Here is a 12395-nt window from a genome sequence, read left to right as displayed (position 1 = left end):
TGATGATACAGCTATTAGCTGTAATAGTAACTAAAGCAAACATGTGCAAGCCAGCATATTATCTTAAACTGTCTAGATTTTTCCCCTCTATCTTCTCTACATTTTATGGTATGTCATCTACTGGGAGACCTGTTTTCTTAGGCAGTAGTAATTCCACTTACAAGGTAGCAGAAGGAAATTCTTTTAATAAAGAAAAATTATTGGACCAGTGAGATGACTGGTTGTCATGAGAACTTATTGGCCACTAAAGTACCAGCTGGCACACTGTGCCCTATGCCTGCCCACACCTGCACATCCTTCAGATCCCTCAGTCACCCTCTGGACTCCTGCTGTCTCCTCATGAGTGATTCCATATGAGGCACTTAAATGGTGCAACTTAAATGACACTTAAATGATTCTGTATTTTACACTTAAATGACACGACTCTTTTCGGAGCCTTTTTCATAATTTCAAAAGAAGCATTTTTTATAATGTTTCTAGACTAAATTCTGCTTACGAATACCTTGAAATTTAATGACAAATCTGGTCCCTTTCATGTGGCAAAACTTCCACCATTAAAATAAAGTGCAGAGAATAGTACAATAGCAAATCTTATTTTAATTAGTACGGCAATTTCACAAATTGGAATGTAAAGTTGTGTAATGGTGCAGACTTTAAAAGAAATAAACAGCCATGTAAATAGTTGAGATAATCCCACAAAGTTTGTTAGTAAATATTTTCTCTGAAAAATGTGGAAGACACATGTAAATAAAGTTTTAAAAATTCCTGAAGAAAACAGGAGAAGCTATTTACATAATTTCCAGTAATAGAACAAATTCCTGAGGAAAGTATGCTTACTGTTAACATATTTTATTAAACTGTTTTGCGTTCAGAGACACAATTTTATAATCTGTGGGAATTGACTGTTGAGAGTACATATTCTCCAGGTGCAAATGATTTTCTGACCTATTTTTAGTGTGTTTTAAAAATATAGATTGCAACAGATAGGGATGCCTTCTCTTTGAAGAACATTTGTTAAATACAGTGTGATTTTTAGATTTACAGAGCTGGTTCTTCTGCCTTGCAATGATATGTCTTGCTTATAAAGTCATGCTTTTATTTTCAAGTGAAATTGAAAGAAAACTAAATCTTTGTGTCTTTGTCTAATTCCAGCTTTCGGCTTTCCCAGACTTTCCCCCGAGCATTAAATATAATTGCTAAGGTACATACACATGTGTAATCACAGGGTCGTTAGTTAAATGGTTATTGTCCACTATGGACTGAATCGTTTTTCCACAAGTTCATATGTTAAAGCTCTCATCCCTAACATGTCTATATTTAGAGATAAGGCCTTTGAGGAGATAATTAAGGTTAAGTAAGGTCATAAAGGTGTTGTCCTAATAGGACTGCTGTCCTTAAAAGAAGAGCAGGAGACACCAGAGATAGCTCTTTTCTCTGTGCATGCACAGGGGAAAGGCCACATGAGGACACAGCAAGAAGGGGACTCAGCAAGCAAGGTGGAAAGGCATGCCAAGAAACCAACTCTGCTGGCATCTTGATCTTGGACTTCCAGCCTCCAGGGCTGTGAGAGAATACATTTATTTCTGTTGTTTAAGCCACCCAGTCGGTTTTTTTTTTTTTTTTTTTTTTTTCCTGGCAGCCTGAGCAGAGTAATACATTGTCTAAGCTGCTCCAGTGTCCATGGCATACTGGCTTTTGTTCCTTGGCTTGTCTTATTATGGTTGCAAAATGGTCACTCAAGCTCAGACATCACCTTTCTCACTGCCTCTTACAGAGCCAGAATGTGGAGTTTCTCCTTATATCTTTCTTTTTCTCAGGAAGGAAAAATTTTCCCAGAAGCGCCAGGTATACCTCCTCTCCAGTTCTGTTGGGCAAAATTAAGTCATATGCCCATGACCATAATGTAGAGGAATCTGGGAAAGTTAGTTATTAGCATTTCCAGCCTTAAAGTGTGAGGTGAGCTCTGCTAGCCAGTAAGACGGTTTAGGGAATGATTGTTAGATAGACAACCAATATTGTCTGTATGTATATGTGTGTAAATACTTTTGTAAATGAAAATATGCTATACAATAATACTTGCTTTCCAACAAACTGTGTATTACGAATATTTTTCCTGCCATCAAATACAATCTGCATATTTTAAATACACATGTAGATATACATCCCTGTTTCTCCCCTGTCACCCCAAGAATGGCATACAGCTAGTAAGAAAGTCAGGAATGGAATCAGAACCCATGCTTGCTTTTAAAACCAATATAATGCTATTCTTTAAGTAATCTTCCTGTTTTGGATAGTTAGGTTGTTTCCAAGCATTTGCTATTATAATATATGCTTCAAGGAGTATCCTTATAATATCTTCTATATATACGTCTAATTATGTTTTGAGTTAAATTCCTAAAATTAAATTGCTAGATTGACAGGTATGCATATAACAAGGATTTAATATGTACTTTCATATTACCTTCTAGAAATGTGATATGTATTTACACTTCTACTAGCAGTTTTGAAAAGCACCTGTTTTCTATATTCTCCTTAAAACTATGTATGATTACTAATTTACTAATTTTATTCTTTAACATTTCATTAGATAATTATCACATGACTTTATTTTTAAAATTCTTAAGTTTCTCCTTAATGATATCAATAGATTTATGTATTAGCCATTTGTAATTTTCCTTTGTATATTATATGTTTATTTGCTTAATTCATTTTTTTATTCAGATATTTTTGTCTTTCTTGTTCATTTGTAGGACAGACTTTATGTATGAAGTTGTGTCAATGAAAGTTGTCTTTCTTTTAGCAAGTGTGGAACATACTCTGGGTGGTTGGTTGAGGCTGGTACAGGTTACTGCTCCCCTCCCATCTGTAATATATTAACCTAATTTATTTAACTGCTTTTCCCTACTAGACCATAAATCTCTCAAGAGCAACCTTTATGTTTTTCAAGTATCTGGTATTCATCAAGTACTTAATGCATTTTGAAGAAGAAATAATTTACTTGCTTTCAAAAATTAGTACAATGTCATGTTTTACTTAAATGACATTATAGACAAAATAATATTGTGTTGAACAGCTCTGAAATTATCCATTTGTTAATGGAAACCAGTTATAAATTTTCAATAAACACCCATTTGGTGAGGATTGTCTCAAAGCCTATATTTAAATAATGTTTTATGTTGTTATGTTTCAAAATCTGCTAATAATAAGAGGTGCTACAATTCCTGACAAGTGTGTCAGGAAGAATCCTGTACACATGGTTTGAAGAGCTGTAAGGACACTGATGTTCAGCAGATCCAGACCACAGGTATTCAGTCAACACTAAAAACAGATTCGCCAATGGGAATTTCCCAATTTCTGTTTTTTCAGAGCATATGTGCTCAGTAACATTTGGTTTTGTTTACCAATTTGTCCTTTTAAATAGATCACTGTGCTAGCTACTGTGAAGAATTATAAAGAAAATCAGACTTCCAGACTTCATATTGAAGATACACTATCACTGAATCTGCTATATTGACTCTAATGATGTTGTGTCTTACAAGAAGCCATCAGAGCACAAGTCTCATCATCTCTCCCACACTTCATCTAAAACCCCTCTTATGTTGTGTTTTGTCTAAAACACCATCTATGGAAGCACCTCTGATTCAGAGATCCCTCTGCTTCTCTTGTAAACTCCCATGGAGGATATAGTGTTCGATGTCCCTGGCTCTTCTTGGAAAGTGGTGGTGGTGGGGTATCCAGAGACCTGCACTGGCGACTGTCATCAGTAGCACAGGCATCATCCTGTGGTGTGTGTGTGTGTGTGTGTGTGTGTGTGTGTGTGTGTGTCTGGGGCAGGGAAGGGAGCTTCCTGCTCCTGTTCTCCTACTACATGTAATCCTGGCACCACATCTTGGTACTGTAAATACATCTCCAAAAGGCAGTTATCACACATTAAAATTTACTGTCACAACTGATTTGTTAAAATGTAACTTTAACTTTCCCAAGAGTGTCAACTTCTGCTCACTGGAAAACACTCAATATCACTACTTCTAAGTAACATTGATTCAAAACAGTTGCTTTCAGGAAATTATGTAGTTTAGTATCCAAAAACAAACAAACAAACAAACACCCCTCCCAAGTGGTTTCCCCTATCTAGGGGCTTACAAGGGGGAAGTATATGTGACTCCATTGTGTAGGGACCTCAATTACCTCTCTCGGCAATCAAGACCCTCCCCCTTAGTTTCTACTAGTGATGTCAGTCCTTTCAGTCTTGATGATGCTTCTCATCTTTTCCTTGGAATATCCAGATCCCCGCTAAAGGGTTGGAGGATTTAGCAAATAAAAGTGTCGGATGCTCTTGGAATTACAAAATGGAGTGTGTTTAGTGCTGTTACTCCAGTGGTCTTCTGGGAGACAGACAACTCTCCTCCTCACTCCCCAACATAGAGAGATGAGGCCCATGGAGGACATGGTGTTAAAAACTCCTGGTTTGCTGACTACGAAGCACTTCATGTGGGAAGTACATTGAAAGAATACCAGAAGTGACCCACCCACTCATCCAGAAACTAGTAGCTCCCTGTGCACCTGGGCTTCACAATCCATCAAGTACTGTGGTAGCCACCATGGAAGTTCAAAAAAATGACCAAAAGATTGCTGAGAAGGAAGTGACAGATAGGAATTGGAATCAAGAAGATGAAGCAGAAGAGCTGGGAACATTCTCAGTGGCCAACGAGGAAATTTTGAAGAGTAGAGTAAAAACAAAAAAACAAAACAAAAAAAAAAGCAAAACATAGAAATGTTGGATTTCAATCAGATAGGGGATTGGACTTTCAAAGATTTCAAAGGACTGGTTGTATATTCTGAAAGGAGAAGCATTTTCTGAATTTGGTAATGGTAGTGGAGTTAGCCTTTACAAGGACTGCCAAATGGAAACAACAAGAACTAGTGCCCTTTTCTTCACCAGTCCAAATGCAGCCAGGAAACCAAGGCAACGTTTCATTCTATTCTTGTAATTGAGGAAAAAATTTTCAGATCTACAGTCTAATAGCGACAGTCAGTAGCCTCACACTTCTGTTTTTACCGTGAGTAATTCATGCCATAGTAATCCCTGTACCAGACAGGCAGTTAGCTGCTTTAAACTGTTCATGACTGGATAGTTAAACACTTGAATGCAAGCCCACTCTGTGATCTGAAACCTATTTTTAAGAACTCTGATAAATATTTAGCAAATATTGAACAGCAACATGGGAACAACGACCTTAGTAATTCTAAAAATGAAGCTAATAAAATATTAGCTGAAACATAGTCTCCTTACCTATTTATTTCAACAAAATTATATCAAGAATCAACATTTTGGTTTTATAGCAGCAAAACTGAGAACACATCTGTGAGGAAGATGGAGGCTGAGTCTGAAAAAAAAAAAAATGAACCCATCAGTAGGAGCACCAAGTGCCTTGACAAGAAAATTGATTGCTGTGTTTTAGTTAGGCTTGTTTATCTCTGGACTCTGGATTGGATTTTCATTTTCCCCTGGAAACTCCAGTTTATTTGGCAAAAATATTACCCAGAGTAATCCAGGGTTTTGTTATTGTTGTTGTTGTAGTTGGTTTTAACCATTTTCCAATAAAACATTGCAGAGTCAAGGAAAAGATGGCAGTAATGAATGTAAAGATGGAGACAAAGGAAGAGAATCATGAACCAACTAGAGTAATAGTTACTGAAGTAAAAGCAGAACTTTTTATTCCAAAAAGTGTAATGCTTTTTTTTTTACAAGAAAGATAAGTTTAAAGAGAAGGATGTAGTTACCCTTCTCTTAAAATCTGTAGCAAATCAGAAGCACAGTTGTTACTGGGGGCAAACACCAATTTAGGCAATGTACTGCTGAATATTCTGATTCTACCCAATATGTTGTGTAATTGAATAGAAAGAACAATGTACTTATTTTCTGTGTTTCAAATCTACCATTTTATGAGAAAGATGCCATGACTTCAGCTAAGATAGTAATTTGGTTAAATCTAAGTGATCACGTAGATGAGTAGGACAAAACTTACTAAGGAAAAAAGATGCCTGAAAACAATCAACTGAGAAATCATGGCCAAGTTGCTATTTCCCCGCTACCCCCTTAAACTTAGTCAGCTTTTCTCCTCTTCTACATTAACATTTTGAGAGTTTACAGCTGACTTAAAAACTTGTGAGGAGCCGTGTGCGCCCTGCACTCTGTCCCTCACTCGCCGCCGACGACTTGTCTCGCTGCGCGCACGCCCCGCCGCCGCCCCGCAGAAATGCTTCGGTTACCCACAGTCTTTCGCCAGATAAGACCGGTGTCCAGGGTACTGGCTCCTCATCTCACTCGGGCTTATGCCAAAGATGTAAAATTTGGTGCAGATGCCTGAGCCTTAATGCTTCAAGGTGTAGACCTTTTAGCCGATGCTGTGGCCGTTACAATGGGGCCAAAGGGAAGAACAGTGATTATTGAGCAGAGCTGGGGAAGTCCCAAAGTAACAAAAGATGGTGTGACTGTTGCAAAGTCAATTGACTTAAAGGATAAATATAAAAACATTGGAGCTAAACTTGTTCAAGATGTTGCCAATAACACAAATGAAGAGGCTGGGGATGGCACTACCACTGCTACTGTACTGGCACACTCTATAGCCAAGGAAGGCTTCGAGAAGATTAGCAAAGGTGCTAATCCCGTGGAAATCAGGAGAGGTGTGATGTTAGCTGTTGATGCTGTAATTGCTGAACTTAAAAAGCAGTCTAAACCTGTGACTACCCCTGAAGAAATTGCACAGGTTGCTACGATTTCTGCAAATGGAGACAAAGAAATTGGCAATATCATCTCTGATGCAATGAAAAAGGTTGGAAGAAAGGGTGTCATCACAGTAAAGGATGGAAAAACGCTGAATGATGAATTAGAAATTATCGAAGGCATGAAATTTGATCGAGGCTATATTTCTCCATACTTTATTAATACATCAAAAGGTCAGAAATGTGAATTCCAGGATGCCTATGTTCTGCTGAGTGAAAAGAAAATTTCTAGTGTCCAGTCCATTGTACCTGCTCTTGAAATTGCCAATGCTCACCGTAAGCCTTTGGTCATAATCGCTGAAGACGTGGATGGAGAAGCTCTAAGTACACTCGTCTTGAATAGGCTAAAGGTTGGTCTTCAGGTTGTGGCAGTCAAGGCTCCAGGGTTTGGTGACAATAGAAAGAACCAGCTTAAAGATATGGCTATTGCTACTGGTGGTGCAGTGTTTGGAGAAGAGGGGTTGACCCTAAATGTTGAAGACGTTCAGCCTCATGACTTAGGAAAAGTTGGAGAGGTCATTGTGACCAAAGACGATGCCATGCTCTTAAAAGGAAAAGGTGACAAGGCTAAAATTGAAAAACGTATTCAAGAAATCATTGAGCAGTTAGATGTCACAACTAGTGAATATGAAAAGGAAAAACTGAATGAACGGCTGGCAAAACTTTCAGATGGAGTAGCTGTGCTGAAGGTTGGTGGGACAAGTGATGTTGAAGTGAATGAAAAGAAAGACAGAGTTACAGATGCCCTTAATGCTACAAGAGCTGCTGTTGAAGAAGGCATTGTTTTGGGAGGGGGTTGTGCCCTGCTTCGATGCATTCCAGCCTTGGACTCATTGACTCCAGCTAATGAAGATCAAAAAATTGGTATAGAAATTATTAAAAGAACACTCAAAATTCCAGCAATGACCATTGCTAAGAATGCAGGTGTTGAAGGATCTTTGATAGTTGAGAAAATTATGCAAAGTTCCTCAGAAGTTGGTTATGATGCTATGGCTGGAGATTTTGTGAATATGGTGGACAAAGGAATTATTGACCCAACAAAGGTTGTGAGAACTGCTTTATTGGATGCTGCTGGTGTGGCCTCTCTGTTAACTACAGCAGAAGTTGTTGTCACAGAAATTCCTAAAGAAGAGAAGGACCCTGCAATGGGTGCAATGGGTGGAATGGGAGGTGGTATGGGAGGTGGCATGTTCTAACTGCAAGACTAGTAGTGCTTTACCTTTATTAATGAACTGTGACAGGAAGCCCAAGGCAGTGTTCCTCACCAATAACTTCAGAGAAGTCAGTTGGAGAAAATGAAGAAAAAGGCTGGCTGAAAATCACTATAACCATCAGTTACTGGTTTCAGTTGACAAAATATATAATGGTTTACTGCTGTCATTGTCCATGCCTACAGATAATTTATTTTGTATTTTTGAATAAAAAACATTTGTACATTCCTGATAATGGGTACAAGAGCCATGTACCAATGTACTGCTTTCAACTTAAATCACTGAGGCATTTTTACTACTATTCTGTTAAAATCAGGATTTTAGTGCTTGCCACCACCAGATGAGAAGTTAAGCAGCCTTTCTGTGGGGAGAGAGAATAATTGTGTACAAAGTAGAGAAATATCCAATTATGTGACAACCTTTGTGTAATAAAAATTTGTTTGAAGTTAAAAAAAAAAAAAAACTTGTGAGGAAAATTACCATGACCAAGGAAAATTTAAAATGTAATTGACAAGAAAAATATACAAGATACCCAGTTAAATTTGAATTTCAAATAAATAAGAAATAATTAAATATTTGAAACATACTTATGCTAAAAATTGTTTATTCTTTATCTAAAATTCAAATTTAACTGTGTCCTATATTTTGTCTGGCAATTCTATCTGCTACCTTCTATATCACGTCACCAAATCACATGCATATTCTCTTGTTTTTGTTAGAAAGGAAAAGAGAAAAGAAAAAAAAAGAGAAAGAAAGAAAAAAGATAGATGAATAGAATAAAGGAATTTAAACCCTAAATTAAATCATAATCTTGAAAGTAACTGTTTTCTGTCTTTTTAAATATGATTATTTTAGATTCAAGGGGGTGCCTGTGTAGGTTTGTTGTATCAGTATATTGCATAATGCTGGAGTTTGGGCTCCTACTGAACCCACCACCCTAATACTGAACATAGTACCCAATGTGTAGCTTTTCAACACTTGATCTCCTTCTACCTTCCCTTGTTTTGGGGTCCCCAGTGTCTATTGTTTCCATCTTTATGTCCGTGTGTATGCATTAGCTCCCACTTATGAGTGAGAACATGCGATATTTCTGTTTCTGCATTAATTCACTCAGGATAATGGCCTCCAGCAGCATACATGTTGCTGCAAAGGACACAATTTTATTCTTTTTTATGGATTAGTAGTATTTCGTGGTGTATATGTAGCACATTTTCTTTCTCCAATCCACTGTTGATGGGCACTTAGGTTGATTCTGTGAGAAAGTATTTCAATCAGTGTTATCTAGAATATAACCTGATTAGTCTCAAACTTTAAAAGTCTGTGAGTGGGCATAAGACCTAACAAACACTTCACCAAAAAACCTATATAGATGGCAAATAAGCATACAACAAGATGCTGCACATCATACGTCATTAGGGAAGTGCACATTTAAACAACAAAATGCTACTATACACCTATTAGGTTGCCCCAAATCTGGAAAACTGACACCACCAGATACTGGTGAGCATGTGGAACAAAAGGAACTCTCATTTATTGCTGGTGAGAATTCAAAATGGCACAGACACTGTGGAAGACAGTTTGGCAGCTTCACACAAAACTGAAGATATTCTTAACATAGGATCCAGAAATCATACTCCTTGGTATTTACTCAAAATGAGTTGAAAACACACCCTCACAAAAACCTGCACATGGATGTTCATAGCATCTTTATTAATAATTGCTCAAACTTGGAATTAACCAAAATGCTCTTCCATAGGCAAATGGATAAATAAACTCCAGTACATCCAGACAATGGGATATTATCCAGTGCTAAAAAGAAATATGCTATCAAGACATTTTAAAAGCGTGGTAGACTTTAAAACTTAAATGCATATTACTAAGTGAAAGAAGCCAATCGTAAAAGGTTATACACTGTGTAATTCCAACTATATGACATTCTAGAAAAGGCAAAACTATGGAGTCAGTAAAATGATCAGTGGTTGCCAGGGGTTAGACAGGGGATAAAATGGTGAATAGAGAGAGCGTAGATTTTTTGGCAGTAAAACTATCATGTATGATACTATAATGGTGGATACATGTAGTCATACATTTGTTAAAATACATAGAATATATAATGCAACCCTAATGTAAATTATAGACTTTTAGTACTTTCTGTTCAATTTTCCTGTCAACCTAAATTGCTCTAATAAATAAAGACTGTTTAAAATGAGGGAAAACCTGTGAGAATATATTAGGTCATATTAGTATTTAATACTCAAAATTTTCTGTACCTCAGTGTTGTTTCAAATTCTTTCCAGGTATATCTGTAAGTCCCCAAGATTGTCTCACAGGTGCTCAGGAAATGTGTATTTACGTTATTTGACTAAGGCTGCTTATGTGAGGTCCACCATGTCAATAACTCGAGAAACATCCCCACTGCCAACAGAACTGCTGCTGGAGCTTATGGATAGAATGCTGCTTTTCAGGGGAGGGTGTTCTGGGGTCCATCTTTTTTCTATCCAGCATAGTAGAGCATGGTAGTATTCTGTGGTGACTACCTTAAGTGGTCAGGTGGTGAGCTGATCACCCATACCTAAGTAAGGGGGAACTGACCCTCTGTAACTCTGTGTTGCACTTTGCTATATAGAGGCTCAAAGCTGCACAGTTCTATGTTTGAGCCCCAGTATCTCAGATGAAAAAATTCTTTCTTTTATGTCATGGCTTTAGTCTTTTTCTCCTTGGAGCTTCCTAAAGAGATGAGACTGTTGTGGGTATGGGAAGGCTTAGGAGCCATCCCCTTTATTTTCTTCTTTCCTTCACTCATTGGAATTGGAAAGTAAACTAACTGAAATAAAAAATCAGATTTATTGGAGGTGTACAACAGCACTATTGGGAAGACAGCTTAAAGGAGATTGGGGAACAGAGTTATATTTAAATGAAGTTTTTGTATTTCTATGAACTTAAATTGGTATTAACCTGAACTAGATTGTCATAAATTAAGGTGATAATGACAACCCCCAATGCAACTACTAAGAAAATGACTTAATAATATACAATAAAATGAGCAAATTAAACCGATAAGTGAAAAAATAGCTATTTAATGAAAAAGAAGGCAGTAATACAGGAAAGGGGGAACTAAACGACATAAGGCACATAGAAAACAAATAGCAAAATGACAGACAAGTCTTTCCTTACCAGTTAATGAATCAAATTTATTAAATTCTTCGATGCAAAGGTAGAGATTGACAGACTTGGAAGAAATACACATGATCCAATTATATGCTTTATATAAGAGCCAACATTTTAGATCCAAAGACCAAATAGACTGAAAAGAAAGGAATCTATATGCCATGAAATTGGTAAGCAAAAGAGAATTGAATTGGCTATCTTAATATCAGACAAAGTAGTAATACAAAAATGGTTACTAGAAACAAACAAAAGAAAAAAAAAATCACTGTGTAATGATAAAAGGCCATTCCAAGAAGATACAACAATTATAAACCTACAGGCACCTCACATTAGGGCCCCAAAATACATGACAAAAAGCTGAAATAATTGAAATAAACACATCAATAATAATAAGTGATTACTATTATGCCCCATTAAAAATTAATAGAACAACTACACATTATCAACAAGAGAATAAAATACTTGAACAATGCATAAACCAACCAGACCTAATAGATGTCTAGAAACCACTTAACTGAAGAGCAGCAATCTGTACATTCTTACGTGCATATGGAACATTCTGCAGTACAGATAATATGCAAAGCCTGAAAACAAGCCTCAAAAAACTTAAAATGATTAAAATCTAGTGTATTGTCTACAGCTATAATGAACTGAAATTAAAAATCAATAACAGAAGAATATTTTGGAAATCCACAGATATATGGAAAGTAAACAATGCATTCCTATATAACCATTGTGTCAAAAAAAAAGGGGAATTAGAAAATAAGAAGATAAATGAAAATAAAAAAATCAATACACCAAAATTTAGGGGATTTAGGACAAATAGTACTCAAAGGGGGAATTTATATCTTTAAATGTCTGCAACAAAACAAAGCACATCTTAAATCTGTTACCTGTTCTTCCTTTTTAAGAAAGTAGAAAATTCTTTGTAGATTCTGGATATTAGCCCTTTGTCAGATGAGTAGGTTGCAAAAATTTTCTCCCATTCTGTAGGTTGCCTGTTCACTCTGATGGTAGTTTCTTTTGCTGTGCAAAAGCTCTTTAGTTTAATTAGATCCCATTTGTCAATTTTTGCTTTTGCTGCCGTTGCTTTTGGTGTTTTAGACATGAAGTCCTTGCCCATGCCTATGTCCTGAATGGTACTACCTAGATTTTCTTCTAGGGTTTTTATGGTATTAGGTCTAACATTTAAGTCTCTAATCCATCTTGAATTAATCTTCGTATAAGGAA

The 12395-nt window shown here is 36.7% G+C and overlaps 1 protein-coding gene across 1 annotated transcript; it reads left to right on the top strand.

The window, feature by feature from the left end:
* Positions 1-6179: 6179 nt before the first annotated feature.
* On the top strand, positions 6180-8460 carry LOC108535226 (60 kDa heat shock protein, mitochondrial). The gene has a single exon (XM_017881121.1). The coding sequence runs from the start codon at positions 6378-6380 to the stop codon at positions 7980-7982; it is 1605 nt and encodes a 534-aa protein (XP_017736610.1). The 5' UTR covers positions 6180-6377; the 3' UTR covers positions 7983-8460.
* The last annotated feature ends 3935 nt before the right edge of the window (positions 8461-12395 follow it).

The sequence above is a fragment of the Rhinopithecus bieti genome, unplaced genomic scaffold (assembly GCF_001698545.2).
Source record: "Rhinopithecus bieti isolate Rb0 unplaced genomic scaffold, ASM169854v2 scaffold_12476, whole genome shotgun sequence".
In the NCBI taxonomy this organism is placed as follows: domain Eukaryota; kingdom Metazoa; phylum Chordata; class Mammalia; order Primates; family Cercopithecidae; genus Rhinopithecus; species Rhinopithecus bieti.
Note: the sequence above shows the minus strand (reverse complement) of the source record. Positions and strands in the feature narration are given on the sequence as shown.